This window comes from Sceloporus occidentalis, unplaced genomic scaffold (assembly GCF_023333645.1).
Source record: "Sceloporus occidentalis isolate IW3139 unplaced genomic scaffold, rSceOcc1.0.p SCAF_10, whole genome shotgun sequence".
Classification (NCBI taxonomy): Eukaryota; Metazoa; Chordata; class Lepidosauria; order Squamata; family Phrynosomatidae; genus Sceloporus; species Sceloporus occidentalis.
The window spans coordinates 7,440,658-7,458,265 of record NW_028316990.1 but is presented as its reverse complement, the minus strand read 5'-3'; the positions used below and the strand labels follow the sequence as shown (position 1 = coordinate 7,458,265).

Below are 17,608 nucleotides of genomic sequence, written 5' to 3'. Positions count from 1 at the left end.
TCTCCCTTGCGGTTTCCAGGATGCCTGTGGACTCCCTTTTAGTATTGTAGAAGATGAGGGAGACTTGATGATTAATTAATCCTCCATCAGAGTTTGATATCTCTTTAATTGCTCACTGATTATGTCTTGTCCTGTAGTGGGATGTTAGCAGGCTGGTGGTGCTAATCACAAGAATTCTTCCAGTACTATTCTCCAAGCCCTTTTCGTTCAAGGGTCCCAAGGCCCATCTCTCTTTAAGGAACAACCTCAAGAAGGATGTTGAGAAGCTGGAACATGTCCAGAGGAGGGAGACCAAAATGGTGAAAGGTCTGGAAACCATAAAGCCCTATGATGAAAGGCTTATGGAGGTGGGTCTGTTTAGCTTGCAGAAGAGAAGGTTAAGGAGTGACATGATAGCCATGCTTAAATACAGTGTGCCTGTGCCATATGTGGCTTTCAGCTTATGCTGAAGCTGTGCGATAGGAAAAACAATGGTGTGCCACGGCACGCCACATGCATGCACCCCATTGTTTTCAATGGGGCTTGAGCATACACATTTTTCCCTTATGCAGGGGGGTCTGGAATGGATCCCCAACATAAGGGAAGGGTCTACTGTATTTGAAGGATATCATATTGAGGATGGAGCAAGCTTGTCTTCTGCTGCTCCAGAGAATAGGGCACAGAGCAGTGGTATCAAGCTACAGAAAAAGAGATTTCACCTAAACATTAGGAAGAGCTTCCTGACATTGAGAGCTGTTTGATAGCGGGATACACTCCCTCGAAGTATGGTGGGGTCTCCGTCTTTGGAGGTTTTTTAAACAAAAGCTGGATGGCCATCTATCAGGGTTGCTTTGATGGCAGAAGGGGAATGGATTGGATAGTCCTTGGGGGGTGCCTTCCAACTCTATGATTCTATGATTCTAAGGGCTCGTTCCCACTATGATTTAAAGTGAATTGCTGATCTGTTTATATGACCGTCATTCCTATTTGAAACCGGTTCCAATCATACTTTGATCGATTTCTGTTGTGATAAAGCAAGGCAAATGCAAAAAGCTTGGTTTTTCCAGACACTAGTTTTTAGCGGTTCTTTTAGAAAGATTCAATTCCAGAGTGTGTTCAACAAGTGGGAATGATGGATCAGAATAGCATCATTCTGGAGGGGCGTTTACCATCCCTCCTCAGTTTTTTGGTTGATCCACCATTCCCACCCTCTCTCAGCACTGCCTTTACGCTTGTGATGTTACCTATGCGCACATGATATATATATATATATATATATATATATATATATATATATATATATTTGATAGAAGATTTGATTCATTGATTTTGCATCTACTTGCAATCAGTGATTCCATAGCATGGAGCCATGGCAGTTAAAGCAGTGTCAGACTGCATTAATTTTGCAATGTGGATACAGCCATCTGTTACCTTGAGTAAGAAGTCACCTACAGGCCCTGGGAGAATTTTTAGGTTTCATGAGGACTGAACTCTACCTCTAAAGGTAAAAAGTAAAGGTAGTCCCTTGACATGAATGTCCAGTCATAACTGACTGTAAGAGGCAATGCTTATCTCTATTTCTAAGCCGAACAGCCAGCATTGTTCGAAGAATGCTCTGGCAGTCGTGTGGCCAGCATGACTGCACCGAATGTGGTTACCCTCTCATGGAAGTGGTACCTATCTATCTACTTGCATTTGCATGCTTTCGGACTGCTAGGTTGGCAGAAGCTGGGACTAGTGATGGGACCTTACTCCATCATGCGACACTTGGGCCTCGAATTCCCAACCTGTTGATCTTTCAATCCATAGAGTCAGCATTTTAACCACTTGAGCCACTGCATCTCTAACTCTCCTTCTCCCACGCCCAAATCAAAGACGCTCTTCTGTCAGGCCTTGATACTGTCCAAACCTGTCCTGTTCATCCTCCACCAAACCTTTAGGACATGTTGTGTATAAAGACTGTTGTGTGCCCATACTCTGCTTTCCTTTCCTTTTTTTGCAATAGCTTGACTTCGTAGCAACCAGCATGCTACCTACTCTGACAGAGAAATCATAGCCTAGATCACTGTTATCTCCCTAATGATATATTTACATCCGTGGCACATGGTTGTAGGGCCTGATAACCTCTAAAGCATAGGTGCACACTTTTCCCTCCCTCAATACCTGTGCAATCAGTGTACTGGGATACCATGCGTGGCTTTATGCAAGACTGGGGCGTGTGTCCCCTGTTCCAGGTTAATACGCAGAATGGGGTGTGTTCAACATTGTGCCTTTTGATAGTTCATTCCTTCCTTTCCCACTAAACACTGGGTAACCTGCTATTGACTCATGGCCTTAATAGCTGAAATCTCTCCCAGCGCTTGCCTTAAATAACTCTCCAACACCTCTCACAGAGGCAAAGGGTTTATTGCTATTTTGAAAAGGACCTAGAGGAGTTTAGGATGGAAGCCGGCTGGTTCAGCCAGGTAGGGCTGAGCAAATTCCAAACCAGGAATAACAGCTCGATACAACGCAACCTGAAGAAAGGTGTGCATCATTTATTTGTTGCAACTTTTAAACCATGGTGCATTCTATGAAAGTATGAAATCCAACAACAATGCGGTAAAGCAACGGGTAAAGATAGCTGGCTATAAAACCGAGATAAAGCAGGCAGAAGGGAAGAAGAACATTGCTGCCTGGAAAACTAAGCAACTCTGCATTGGGTGTGTTTATTTTGCCTCCCTGATGGATCTTACTATTCTTGAAAGGGAGAGGCAAGACATTCTGTAGGCCCCACTCCTTTGACCACAAATTCTACTCATTCCACCCCTCTGGCTTTTCAGGCATTATCAGATACTGTCCTCACTTTCAGCCCTTCAGGCCCAGAAACGTGGGTGTTTTTGTTCAGTTTGGTTTTAAACATGATGAAATGTGAGTTGCAGTGTGTTGACACTCCTCTTTGGAAGTTTTGGGGAGCAGAGGCTCTAGGCTGAGATGGGATCCTGCCAAGCAAGCACTTGCTCCACCTGTGAAGGTTTTCCAGGACGTTTTCAGTTGTTGTGGCCACATCTTGAAAAAATTGAATTAAAACTACCTGAGGGTTGGAGTCCAAAAAAGAATTTTTTCATAGTCCTGGTCATGATCTTGATGCAGATTGGAGCACTTAACCCGATGGACTGGGCAACCCACTCCATCCTGACGTTGTTGTTGTTGTGTGCTTTCAAGTCATTCCCAACTTATGACTTCTGGTGACTTTAAGGTGACTGTGAGGGTTGTTCACCACCATTGCCACCAAATGTGATGACCTCCCCCTGATCCCACCACTATGGCATCAAGTGTGAAGACCTTCTAGATGCTCACATGGTTCCCATGCAAGACTTTGTCTGATTCCTTACCTGGCTATCACCACCCTTGAAAAACTATTAACATCACATTCATAGGTAGCTCTGTTGGCCATTTAACAAATACAAACCCAAATCCATCAGTGATATCTCTAATGGCCAACTGAAATGCACAATATACTTGTTGCAAGCTTTCGAAGCGCCATGGTGGATGAAGAAGCCCATGGAGCTTTGAAAGCTTGCAACAAGTATATTGTGCATTTCGGTTGGCCAATAATGTCACCATCCCAGACACTATTTGTCAGAACTCAAGTGTTACACAGCATTCCCAAGAGGTACAAATGGATAATGATTATTTTTTATCAAACAGAAGTTCAACCTCCAATTAAAATTACTTATTTAAAACACCTTACACCTGACTGATCCTAACTAATGCTAATGCATATCTCTCATTCACATTCATAACTTCGACACTCGTATCTCTCACTCTAAGACTCTTAACTGACCTGAGTCTAACTAATCTCTGACTCTGTCCCCTGACTAACTCTCCTCACATCTCTAACTCATTCTTGTCATATGCAACTCAGCCAGTCACAAGTCATCCTCAGTTTACTATGCGTTCGCTCCTCCCAGTAGATTACTTATCTTATTATGCAAACTCTATACTGCATACATAACTATGTGTGTGTTGCATGCCTTCGAGTTGTTTCCAATTTCAACCATGTGTTGTGTGCCTTCAAGTTGTTTCCAACTTAGGGTGACCCTACCCTATCACTGGGTTTTCTTGGCAAGTTTCTTCAGAGGGGGTTTGCCACTGCCATCCTCTGAAGCTGAGAGAGTGTGACTTGCCCAAGGTCACCCAGTGGGTTTACATGACTAAAAGGGGATTTGAACCCTGGCCTCCAGAGTCATATCCAATGCTCAAACTACTATGCCACACTGGCTCTTCTAAGGCTTGCTTTAGGATCGCTGTAAGTCAGAAACAACTGCAAGGCACACATCAGCAACGTCGTTCCATACCAACTTTATATCTCATCAGTGCCTGCTTTGGATCTTGCCTAGGCACTCCACGTGTGTCTCCTTGAAGTCCATCAGAGGGGAAAGATATGAGATAAAGGACTTCCTTGAGGTCCATCAGGAAAAAAAGATATGAGATAAAGGAATGTGGTCACCAGTTGTTTTGCAATTCAGTGGGAAACTGGCATGCTTCCTTTCCACTTTCAAAGGCAGGAAGCAGTCACTTTCTATTAATGGTGGCCTAAGGGACCAGCAGGCTGAGAGCTGTGAGCTTTTCTTCCTTATGAAGTCCTGGGGAGCTATAGGGTCCTTCTTGAGTTTTTCCCCATGTGAATTCAAAGGTTTTCATGGCCGGCATCCATAGTTTTTGTGAGTTTTTTGGGCTATGTGGCCATGCTGTAGAAGAGTTTATTCCTGACATTTCATCAGCATCTGTGGCTGGCATCTTCAGATACACACACACACACACACACACACACACACCCCACTCTCTTCCAAGTCAGCATTCTCTGAAGATGCCAGCCACAGATGCTGGTGAAACGTCAGGAATAAACGCTTTTACAGCATGGCCACATAGCCTGAAAAACCCACAAAAAACTATTTTCCCCATAGTTCGGAGACAGAGGTGCCCTCCTGTCTCCAAAGCTCCCAGCCATGCCTGGTCGCAATGCAAGTCACTTAAGTGATGCCATTCAAAGGCTTGTGGGATTTGTTGAGTGTTGTTAGCAGTTGGTGCACCGGAGCATTGCCATAAATTAAACCATTCCAGGAAACAAATGGTAGATTTCCACACCCTGGCTGTTGTGTGCATGTGTGTGTGTGTGTCATTGAACCAAAGTGCTTTGTGATGGAGTTTGAACAAGCCATTCATCTTCTTTAACTGTCCTGGTTTTAGAGGACTAATCCTTAAAAAAAAATTGGATCCACATTTTTTAAAACTCTGTTCTGCCTGTCAGCCCAAAGCCTGTGTGTTCATAAATCAAAGGTAGGAAAGGGGAAACAATGGGAAGGAAGAAGGGGGAGTTCCCGCTTTTGACAAAGGCTGCATCTGCACTGCAGAAATAACCCACTTTTATACCACTTTAACTGCCATGGTTCAATGCTATGGAATTCTGGGGATTGCAGTTTTGTGGGATATTTAGCCTTCACTATCAGACTGCTCTGGTGCTACCACAGACTACAAATCCCCAGGACTGAGCATTGAGCCATGAAAGTTAAAGTGGTGTCAGACTGGATTATTTCTGCAGTGCAGATGCAGCCGTGGGTAGCTCTTTTTGTGCGACCCTTCCTCTCCCCAACCCCTCACACTTGGTGACCTGTTCTTCTCTTGCATATATGAAGAACCAACCTGTTCCTTTTTGGTTTTCCTTTCAGAACATTCTGCAGTTTGAGGTGTGGGTCACCTCTAGAGTAAGAGGCGCTTGGATTTAAATTTTCCTGGAAAGCCAAAAAACCAGAGTATTATGCCATCACATTTAATAGTAGTCATCAGTGATAAACTATAATAATAGTATCAATATTCTGCACTCCAGTTGCACACCATGAAAAAAAGATCCTTCAGCAGATGTAGGTTATGCTAATTGAGTCCATGTATGCACCATTTCCCCTAGTTTACATAATTTATTCTGTGTTTATTAATGTGCATAATTATATCTGCTTCTGGTGGACATAGGGCCAGGGCCTGCAAAAGGTAGTCCAGCCATTTCTCTTCTGCCCACCAGAAATCTTTCTTCAGCTTCAGACACCTCAAATCTTTCCAGCCTTCCTTTGCAAAAAAATAAAAACCCAACTCATAGAATCACAGAATCATAGAACAATAGAGTTGGAAGAGACTGCAAGGACCATCCAGTCCAACCCTGTTCTGCCATGCAGGAAATTCAAATCAAAGCATCCCCAACAGATGGCCATCCAGCCTCCATTTGAAGACCTCCAAGGAAGGAGACTTCACTATAATCTCCGAGGAAGGAGTTTGTTCCACTGTTGAACAGCCCTTACCCTCAGGAAAATCCTCCTAATGTTGAGGTGGAATCTCTTTTGCTGTAGCTTGCATCCATTGCTCCGAGTCCTAGTCTCTGGAGCAGCAGAAAACAAGCTTGCTCCTTCCTCAATATGACATCTTTTCAAATATTTAAACAGGGCTATCATATCACCTCTTAACCTTCTCTTCTCCAGGCTAAACATCCCCAGCTCCCTAAATCATTCCTCATAGGGCATGGTTTCCAGGCCCTTCACCATTTTAGTTACTCTCCTTTGGACACGCTCCAGTTTCTCAACATCCGTTTTAAATTGTGGTGTCCAGAACTGGACACAATATTCCAGGTGGGGCCTGACCAAAGCAGAATATAGTGGCACTATTACTTCCCTTGATCTAGACACTATACTGTTATTGATGCAGACCAAAATTGCATTGGCCTTTTTAGCTGCCACATCGCACTGTTGACTCATGTTCAACTTGTGGTCTACTTTGACTCCTAGATCCCTTTCATATGTAGTTTCATTCAGCCATGTGCCCCCCATCCTATATCTGTGCATTTTATTTTTCCACCCTAAGTGCAGTACCTTACATTTCTCTGTCTTGAATTTCATTTTGTTAGCTCTTTATTTTGCTTCTTTTTAAAAATGAAAACAGAGATTCCTAGGGAAAGATGCTTTTGCCCCAGCTACTACATTTTTCACTACTTGCGTTGCAGAATGGAAGTGTGGCATGTTCACATGCATACCTGGACACCAGAAAAGTTACTGTTTTGGGGCCAGAGCTCCTAGAAGGCTTTTGGAAACTGTGGACAAAAGAAAGAAAGAAAGAAAGAAAGATATATTTCCAAGCTTTGATTGATTGTCTGATACCAAATTGAAACCATGCCCTATGAGGAGAGGCTTAGGGAGCTGGGTATGTTTAGCCTGGGGAAGAGAAGGTTAAGGGGTGACATGATAGACATGTTGAAGGAATGTCATACTGAGGATGGAGCAAGCTTGATTTCTGCTGCTCCAGAGAGTAGAACATGGAGCAATGGATTCAAGCTGCAGGAAAGGAAATCCCACCTAAACGTTTGGAAGAACCTCTTGATGGGAAGAGCTTTTCGAAAGTGGAAGACACTGATTCGGAATGTGGTGGGGTCTCCTCCTTTGGAAATTTTTGAACAAGCTGGTTGGCCAAAATGTTTTGATGGTGTCTTCCTGCATGGCAGAATGGGGTTGGACTGGGTGGCCCTTGGGGTCTCTTCCAGTCCTTAGATTCTATGGCACACAGCTGATCACTATGATCTTCTTTGTCCATGGAAGACTGGGTGGGTTATTCAGGGAAGGCCTGTCGGAAGAGATCTGTTTTGACAGCCCTTTTGAAGGATCTCCTCTGACAGGCCATTCCATAATTTGGGAGCGGTTGATGAAAAGGCCCTCTCAGTAACCACCGTCAGCCTGGTCTTTCTTGGTTGAAGAAGGTTTTTCCCAGAGGACCCAAATGCGCGGGGCAGATTGTATGGAAGGAAGCGATTCCGCAAGCAGGTTGGACCCAAGCCATGTAGGGCTTTAAAGGTCATCATCAGCACCTTGTACTGTTAATACTTGTACTTAATACTCAAACCACTTTTTCAGGAAGGCAAAATGAGGGCTGGGTGGGGCACATGGCACCTGTTTCCTTGCTGTCAGGTTTGCATTGCCTGCTGCACCCTCTCTCTTTGATCCTTGAGAGAACTGCAGGGCAGGACTTGGTGTTTTTTCCCCTGTGGAGATGGATGAGGATGAAGTCCATGCTAGTTTCAAAAGGTCTGAAATGGATGGGACAGGCCATTCATCTCCAGGCAAGAACAATACAGGAAAGGAAGGACAATCTCCCTCTCTGAGGGTCGACCTGCCTTGCCTTTGCATTCAGACTCTGGCCTCTTTGCAGTCCATGCTCAAAATGTGTCTGACAGTGGACTTCCATTCGAGCAACCAGTCACACAGCTGGTCTGCCTGTTGCAAGGAAAATAGGGCGATTCAGAAAGTAGGTTCACTATGGATACATTTCCTGGCACCTGCAGTGGGACTTGGTGGGGGCTTAAGGGGATTGCAATCTGAGGATTAAGTTGCTTAAGACGGAGTGGAAATAATTTATACCACAGTTGACGTTTCCCAACAGCCAGGTTGCACAAACTGATGGTGTGTTCAAAGACAAATAAACAACAGTCAAATGGATTGCAAGATTCATCCATAGCAAAAGGCCAGGCATTATCTTACAAATTTATTTCTCGTTGGTTAAGGCAGTGCTTCTCAGGCTGTTTGAAGTGAGGGACTTGTTTTTCGGTGTGGCAGGGACCAAAACTGAACTTATATTTACTGTGTACAATTCCTTCTTTCTTTCTTTCTTTCTTTCTTTCTTTCTTTCTTTCTTTCTTTCTTGTAAACTTGCCCTGTGACCAATGGCCAATGGCTCAGGGACTGGCACTGGTCCAGGGACCTCCAGTTTGAGCAGCACTTGGTTAAAAGATGTACATTTATTTGTGCTCACTTAGTAGGATCATTCCCTCAAAGCATTTGTATCCTAGCTCCTACTGGGAAGCACTAGTATCGAATGGAAAGTAAGCCTCTGCATCAGATATAATGGGACTCATTTCCAGTGAGCTGATTCCCTCACTTGATATGTACAGTCACAGACAAAAATAGGTTTTCTGTTCTGTCCTGAAAGTCACGGATTCTGCTGCTGCTGCATCTGTGCATCTGTGTGGTGTGGAAAAGAGGGACTATAACTCCCGGAATCCCCCAGGTAATAAGGCCAATAGCCCATAGCAGTTGTAGTGGAGAGTTGCACCCTCCAAATAACCTTTCCAAGGTCAGTGAACATGCTGCAGTTCCCATACGAGGATGAGAAATGTGATTGTGGTGTTGCATACCCCAACAACAAATCCATGTGGGGCCCAGAAAAGTAAATGGTTCTCCTGTTGTTAGAGCTGATCCATTGCAATGCCCACCAGAGACCCTTATAGCCTTCTTTGCTTTTTTTCTCTCTTCCAGGCCTCTCCAGCCTTTCCTTTGGAGTCACCTGCACTAAAAGTAGTGGCCAGCGAGCCCACCCAGCGCCCGCCGGGCACCTCAGAGAGTGCAGCGGCAGGGAACGGTGCCACTCAGGATTACAGGGCCAGCTTGGATGCGGAGGGTGCAGCCCTGACATCTACAAGTAAGCCCTGTATTTGTTGTCACTGTATGGAGCAACCTCTGTGTCCTGATGTGCAACTGGCAAACAACACAAGGTTGCAGAGCCCAGGATGTTTGGGATCTGTGCCTGTTTGGTTTACAGTGATGGGGCAATGAACAGGGTGTGGGAACACAGTTGGAGCAAGAGATCTGGATGAGCTTTCATACATACATACATACACACTTACGTTACTTGTGGTGGGAAGGGGGAGTTTAGTAGCATAACAACTGAGCTGTTCTTCAGTTTGAGAATCCAGTCATGTGTTTGCTGCTGCTTTTCAGCAAGCAGACTTCTTTATCCATTGTTCTTTTAAAAACCAAAGTTAGCTTTGTAGCCAGTTCTTCGCTGTGCACCAAGATGGGGCTACAGGAAGCCTAAAGAGTCAGCCTGGTTTGACAGTAACTCTTACAATGGTTGTAAAAAGCACAGGTCCTTTTCCTTGCCAGTGCTCTTATTAACGGGAATTCTAGAGCTCTTGTGCTATTTCTGCCAGGGTTTTCCTGGAATAGATGTAAGATCTTCCTGCTGTTGAGCCCAAACCCAGATGTTCCAGTCACACGTACAGATCTCTGTCTTCCCTTCCAGTGGGTGACTTGTTGGCTGGGTCAGAGGCGGAAGGCCGCTCCTGGGCATTGGTGTCCCAAAGCTAGGTTTGGCTGGCTGCCATTTGGGACTTTTACCATCCTCCCTGTTCAGGAGTTGCAGCATTCCTAGAAGAGGCGTCTCTCCCTTCCTCCCTACCTCCTTCCATAACACACAGAGTTCCTCCCTCTTTCTTTGACTTACACACTTAGACACAGACACCATCTTCCAGGCCTGCTCTGTACCAGGAGACCCACCAGAGTCTAGACCTTTTACTTGGATGAGCCAAAATAACTACAGTCCACTTGATTACAGGCATGAAGTGGCATCATGTGCCTTATGGGTGCATAAACATATTGGGTTGTAGCACTAGAAATGTAGACCAGAGAGGTCAGAAGGAACTGGTGAGAGATTTTGCTTTCCATGGGCCAGAGTAGGAGGGAAAAGAAAGGCACTCAGGGACGCTTGTAGGCATCTGTGGACCTGGCTTGCTGTGGGAAGTTGGCATTGGTGGTAGGGTGGCTACAAGGTTGTGGGAACTGATTGTATGGCAGCCCTAAATGGACACAACAGAGGCTGTTCCCTTGGGATGGCAGTAGGCACCTGGGTTGTGTGCGTTCACATGCAACAGTTGCTTTAGTTTAACCTGAGGTTTCTCAAACCACGGTTCCCTGGAACCCTAGGGTTGTGAAAGTGGTTGCTAAGAGTTCCACAAAAGATTGTGAATGAAAACATTAGGGGTTTTTTAAAATATGACGCGCATGAGAGATAAAGATGTAGAAAGAAAATATAGATGAATCATACTATATATGATTACGGTAGCAAGAATAATTTATGCTAAAGTATGGAAACAAAAACAAACCCCGATGGAAGAGGAATGGATGGATAAATTGGGAAAAGCTATGGAAATGGACATTTTGACGGCACTAATTAATGAGAGGAATAAAGAAGAAATTGAAAGAGATTGGGATTGTTGGATTTTTTAAAAATTGTGTAATAAAATGTGAAAAGACAGGGTTTTTTGTGGGAGGGGGCTTAGATGTAGATATAATTTTGGTGCGGGGGTTCCTTGAGAGCTGAAAATCACTTCAAGGGTTCCTCCAGGGTAAAAAGATTGGGAAAGCCTGATGTAGCCAACAATGATGAGAAAGGAGCCAAGGGGCGGAAGATTAAGGAGGACTCACTCGGTTGCTTGACAATGCCTCTTTCCTCCTTTGCAAAGTCTAGAAAGTCACCAAATCCACACCTTCCCAGAACCCAGAGAATTGTTTCTGGCCCAGAAAGCAAAACAAAGGAGAGGAGGATATTCTCTGAACATCCCGTAGCATTCAACTCCATTCTGAAAGGCAACCCATTTCCAGGTCTGAGACAGCTGGACCATTTCCCCAGCACTCTGCTCTGGGAGATCATTTCAGCTGAACATGTGGGTTCTTTTTGCATCCGGTTGTGCTCCTCAGTACCGTGTTTCCCCGAAAATAAGACACTGTCTTATATTTATTTTTCCTCAAGAAGACACACTATGGCTTATTAATTTTGGTACAACAATCAACATTTATTCAAATATAGTTAAGTTATCTTCTTCTGGAACATTGTCATAACTTTCCAAACCCAGAATTCCATCCTGAATTTCTTGTGACTCCATTTCCTTTAGAAACATTGGCCCCAATCTTTCTGCTCCCTTCCGTTCCTTGCCGGGCCTATCACTATATCTTATTTTTGGGATATGGTTTAGAAATCCTGCTATGGCTTATTTTATGGGTTCTCAACCTGTGGGTCACAACCCCTTTGGGGGTTGAACGACTCTTTCACAGGGGTCGCTTAAAACTGTTGGAAAACACATATTTCCAATGGTCTTAGGAACTGAGACGCCACAGTTTTATGGTGGGGGGGGGGGTCACCACAACATGAGGAACTGCATTAAAGGGACGCAGCATTAGGAAGGTTGAGAACCACTGCTCTAAAAGCACCAGATCCCATCTGATCTTGGCAGTTAAACAGGGTTAGCTCTGGTTAGTACTTGGATAGAAAACTGTTTCTTATAAGAGATCCTCCTCTTCATGAAGAAGGGCGGGAGGGAGAGAAACCCAGCAGAGCTTCTTTGCAGCCACCTGGTGGTGTTATTCTGGAATAAGGGGGTCAGAGAGGGTCTTTTGTTAATTTGTGAGCTATTTACTGCCAGGCATCTGGGAGCAGGCGCTATGGCCTGGAACGGGGCATGCAAAGCTCCCTGTGTTAATTGCCAGCGTCGCTTGGCAGAGGCACTGAGTAATGGCATGTTGGATGCCTGATGTATTTCATGCACTGGTTCCCAATGGCAGGGCCTTTGTGTTCCTGGTCAGGATCTTGGCTGGCATGCAGGAAGAAGGGAAGAGACATCAAAGTCATGTACCAACCATCATGTGGGCAAAACAAGGTTAAGGAGAGCGGTTGGCTTGGCCACACATGCTTTGCTTCTTTCCTCTTTCCTGCATCCACTGAAGGCACATTTCAGCATAGCATTTTCCTCCCTGGCACATATAGAGTCGGCCCACCATATCCATGGATTTTTTTAATGCACAGGTTCAACCATGCACCATCCACAGCTTAAAAATATTCATATATATATGTTCCAAAAAGTAAAGCTTGGTTTTGTCATCTTATATATGGGACACCATTTCACTATACCATTGTATATAATGGGACTTGGGCATCCACAGATTTTAGCATCCACACAGAGACCCTGGAACAAAACCCCAGTGGATACCAATACACTGTATTGCATGGGAGCCAGAAGACCTGCAAAGAAAAAGTTACAGTCTGAAGTAACTCTCTTATGATCCATGTATTTGAATCACCTTTTTAAACATTGGTTGGCCAAAACCTGTGCCTTTATGACAAAATTGTTTCCTCTCCAATCTTTCTTTGAGAAAATCAGGAATGTGGGTCGCAGCTTTTTTTGGCAAGTCGTTTCTGATTTATGGTGACCCTATTTACTTGGCAAGCTTTGATCAGAGGGTTTTTTGCCTTTGCCTTCCTCTGAGGCTGAGAGAGTATGACTTGCCCAAGGCCACCCAGTGGGTTTCCATGGCCGAGCAGGGATTCGAACCCTGATCTCGACTCGTAATGCAGTGCTCAACCACAGCACCACACTGGTTGCATCTTACTACAGTATTTGTGAGCCGCCTTGGGAGAAAGGAGGCATAAAAAGAAAATAAATATGTGCCAAATTCGCAAGTGCATGAGATAAACACACCTGGCAGAGAGCACCCAAGTCATATGATTATCTGATTATATGATTATCTGGACCCATTTCAAACCGGATTCAGGGCAGGATACGGAGTTGAGACGGCCTTGGTCGCCTTAGTCGATGATCTCCGTCTAGGCATCAACAGGGGAAGTGTGACCCTGCTGGTGCTCTTAGACCTCTCAGCGGCCTTCGATACCATCGACCATGGTATCCTTCTGGAACGCCTGAGAGAGTTAGGTATCGGAGGCACTGTTCTACAGTGGTTCCGGTCCTACCTCTCAGGCAGATTCCAGATGGTGGCACTAGGAGACAGTTGCTCTTCTAAAAGAGAGATAAAATTTGGTGTACCCCAGGGCGCAATATTGTCTCCTATGCTGTTTAACATTTACATGAAGCCGCTGGGAAAAATCATCCGGAGACATGGGGCAGGATGTTATCAGTACGCTGATGACACCCAAATATATTTCTCTATGTCTCAAACTGATGCAGTGTCTATGGATGGCATCTCTCCTCTGAATGCCTGTCTTGGGGCGGTAATGGACTGGATGAGGGAAAACCGACTCAAGCTGAATCCAGGTAAGACGGAGGTACTTGTTATAGGAAACCCAAGCCCAGGTATGGAATTATGTCAGCCAGTTCTGGATGGGGTCACACTTCCCCTGAAAGACTCTGTCCGCAGCTTGGGGGTGCTCCTTGTCTCGTCGCTTCACCTGACAGCTCAGGTAGATGCGACAGTCAGGAGCACTTGTTATCAGCTTCGGCTGATACGCCAGCTGCGCCCCTTCCTGGAGCAGGGAGACCTTGAAACAGTTGTACATGCGCTGGTCACCTCTCGATTGGACTTCTGTAATGCGCTCTACATGGGGCTACCCTTGTGCCAAGTTCAGAAACTTCAACTTGTACAAAATATGGCAGCCAGGTTAATTACAGGTACTCGTCGTACCGATCACATAACACCGGTTTTGAAATCCCTTCACTGGCTGCCAATTAGTTTCCGGGCAAGGTACAAGGTGTTGGTGATTACCTTCAAAGCCCTACATGGCTTGGGTCCAGAATACTTAAGAGATCACCTACTTCCATACTGTCCGTCCCGCACTCTAAGGTCCTCGAAGGGGAAGAATCTACTTCAGCCAATAAAATCTAGGCTAACTTCAGTCACCCAGAGGGCCTTTTCCATCGCAGCTCTGAAGCTATGGAATGACCTGCCGAAGGAGATGCGTGACATTTCTACTCTTACAGCCTTTAAGAAGGCTCTTAAGACGGATCTCTTCCAGCAGGCCTTCCCTACCTAGTTCTACTCCCCATTTACTGTGACTTATGTCACTCTGTCCACCAATTCTTCTCTTAAATTTAATGAGAAGAATTAAATTAAAATTAATTAAAATAAAATCCTTGCCTGAAGAAGAAGAGCCCTCCCTCCATGACATCACCATCAGACCTGGGAGGGAGTGAAAAAGAGAGGCCCAACTTCCATCAGGCCTAACTGTGAATGTACTCACTTCGCTCTCTGTAATTTTATTGTATTTTATTTATTTATTGTATTGTATTGTATTTTATTATCTTTATTTTTACTGTTGTAACCTGCCTGGATTCCTTGTGATTGGGCGGGCTATAAATAAATAAATTATTATTATTATTATTATTATTATTATTATATGCACATGAATGCATTTTCTACATAAGACATACTCAATTGGTGCACATACTTATGCTGACGCCACAAATGTGTTCAACGCAGAAAATTAAGGAGTGAAAAATATAATAGGCATGGCTTTGCTCTAGATTAGCGAAGGCAGGAAGATAAAAAGTTTCTCATACCTTGTGAGAATTGCTGATAAGGGCATTTGTTCCTTTTGCATCTGTGTAACAAAATATTGCAACCGTTTCTTTCTTTCTCTTTTGGAAAGGGAGGCAACAATTTACTTGTTTCTTAAAAGGGGAGCCTATTTTATGTAGTAAGCACTTAAGACTGGGTGGCCTAGCTGAAGCAAGGAGATGGGAAGGAGACTAAAGCTGCATCCGTACTGCAGAAATAATCTGGTTTGACACCACTTTAACTGTCATGGCTCAATACGGTTCTGGGAACTGTAGTTTACTGTGGCACCAGAGCAAAAAAGGAGCATGTGACTTGCCCAAAGTCACCCAGTGAGCTTCAATGGCTGAGCTGGAATTCGAACTCTGGCCTCCAGAGTCCTATAGTCCAGCGTTCAAACCACTGTTTTTTAAGGGCTCTTATCTTTTCAATCTGCATTTTAATCTTTTAGTGAGTGATATGTTTTCATACTGTAACAGTCTTAGTTCTAGTTTTCGGCCTAATTTTATACGGTTTTTAAATTGCAAGCCGCTTGGAGTCCCAGCTTTGGGGACAAAAGCGGGATATGAATAAATAGCATCAGCAGCATTCAGCATCTTCTATTCAAATGGTTCTTTGCTGGGAGGAGGAAAGATGGAAGCAGCAGTGACAAAATCAAATATAATTTACATTAATAAATAAATAATAAATAAACACAGTATGGCTGCAAATTCCGTGACGGCTGAATAAAAAGTCTTATTTGAAAGCCTTTCTAGTTATTGGAGGAATATATATATATATATAGGAGGAACGTCTATTCCTATTTATCCTCCGCAGGCCGTGATATTCTCTAACCTTGCCTTTTTCTGAATTGTAGAGATCCTGCACAGAGTCCGCCCGGTTTGGGTGTTGTGGACTCTGGAGACTTGGGTTCGAATCCCTGCCCAGCCAGGGAAACCCACTGGCTGACATTGGGCAAGTCCCACTTTGTCAGCTTCTGAGGATGGCAATGCCCAGCCTCCTCTGGACCAAGAAAGCCCAGCCATAGGTGTGCCAAGAGTTGGCAATGACTTGGAGGCACACGCCAACCGCACTGTAGTCTTGCAAGCAAGGCAGCCCCTGTGGCAGGAGGCAATGCCATGTTCTCTTTTTCCAGCAGATGTCAGCTTGGAGCCCTAAGCCCTAACTTCCCCCTTCTTTCTCTTTCCATTCCTCCCAAAGGTCTGCTTATCTCTGGAGGGCCAGCCAGTCTCTGCCTTGCAATCCTGGGGGCCTGGGCCTTTCTAAAACTACCTCCCTGTAAGGCAGAATTAAAATATAGAGCTGTGTATGTCTGTAGAATCAGTACGTAGAGAGATCTTGTAGCTCCTTTGAGACTCACTGAAAGAAAGAGGTGGGCAGCCTGAGCTTTCCTAGACTTTGGTCTAGTTCCTCCGATGTACATTAGACTGATGTCTTCGAAAGCGCATGCTGCCAATGTCTTTCTTTCAGTGAGTCTCAAAGGTGCTACAAGATCCCTGCAAAGTTTTGTTTTGGGCAAAGACAAACAGACAAACATCGAGGTTTTGCAAAGCTTGGACATGTCGCTTTCCCAAAGGCTGTGCAAAGTGCCTTCCAGTGGGCTGAATTTCTAAGGGGTTTCTTAGCTGAGGATTACATACACTGGGCCCTTGGGGTCCGCTGGGGTTGGCTTCCAGGACCCCAGGGATAGTATTATTGCATTATTATTATTATTATTATTATTATTATTACAATGGACCCTTGATGAATACCAAAATCCATGGATGCTCAAGTCCCATTAGATACAATGCATCATCATCATCATCATCATTATTATTATTATTATTATTATAGTGGGCCCTTGGTATCTGTTGGAGTTCAGTTCCAGGACCCCTGTGGATACCAAAATCCATGGATGTTTAGGTGTCATTAAGTACAGTAGATAGTAAAGTTATTACCCTTAGTCTTACTACTACTACTATTACAGTTGTGGGCCCTTTGGGATCCTCTGGGGTTTGGTTCCAAGACCACTGTGGATACCAAAAACTGTGGATGTTCAAGTCCCATTAAGTACAGTGGATAGTAAGATTACTGCTACTACTACTACTACTACAGTGGGCCCTTGGTATCAGTTGGGGCTTGTTTCCAGGAGCCAAACTACATCTCCCCAAAATACAAACCCCAAGGTCCCAGAGCACTGATGGCCTTTAAAAATGGTGCCAAAAACCCCAGTATCCCAGAGATGGCCTTTAAAGCAGTGCCATGCTACATCTCCCCAAAGGACCAACCTCAGGGTCCCAGATGTGGCCTTTAAAAGTGGTGCCAAAATCTACCTCTCCCCAAAATACAAACCCCAGTATCTCATAGCGCTGATGCCCTTTAAAAGTAATGCCAAAAACTACCTCTCCCCAAAATAGAAACCCCAGTATCTCATGGCACTGGTGCCCTTTAAAAGTAGGGCCAAAAACGACATCTCCCCAAAGCACAAAGCCCAGTGTCCCAGAGCACTGATGGCCCTGAAA

General features: G+C 44.6%; 1 protein-coding gene across 3 annotated transcripts in view; it reads left to right on the top strand.

Moving 5' to 3' along the window:
- LOC149305785 (genetic suppressor element 1-like) overlaps nucleotides 1–17,608 on the top strand; it is a 359,677-nt gene that overhangs the window by 88,335 nt on the left and 253,734 nt on the right. For all 3 annotated transcript variants that reach the window (XM_089540535.1, XM_089540534.1, XM_089540533.1), the window contains exon 2: nucleotides 9,306–9,468. In XM_089540535.1, coding sequence (XP_089396661.1) covers nucleotides 9,306–9,468 — 163 coding nt within the window. The remainder of the gene's footprint in view (nucleotides 1–9,305; nucleotides 9,469–17,608) is intronic.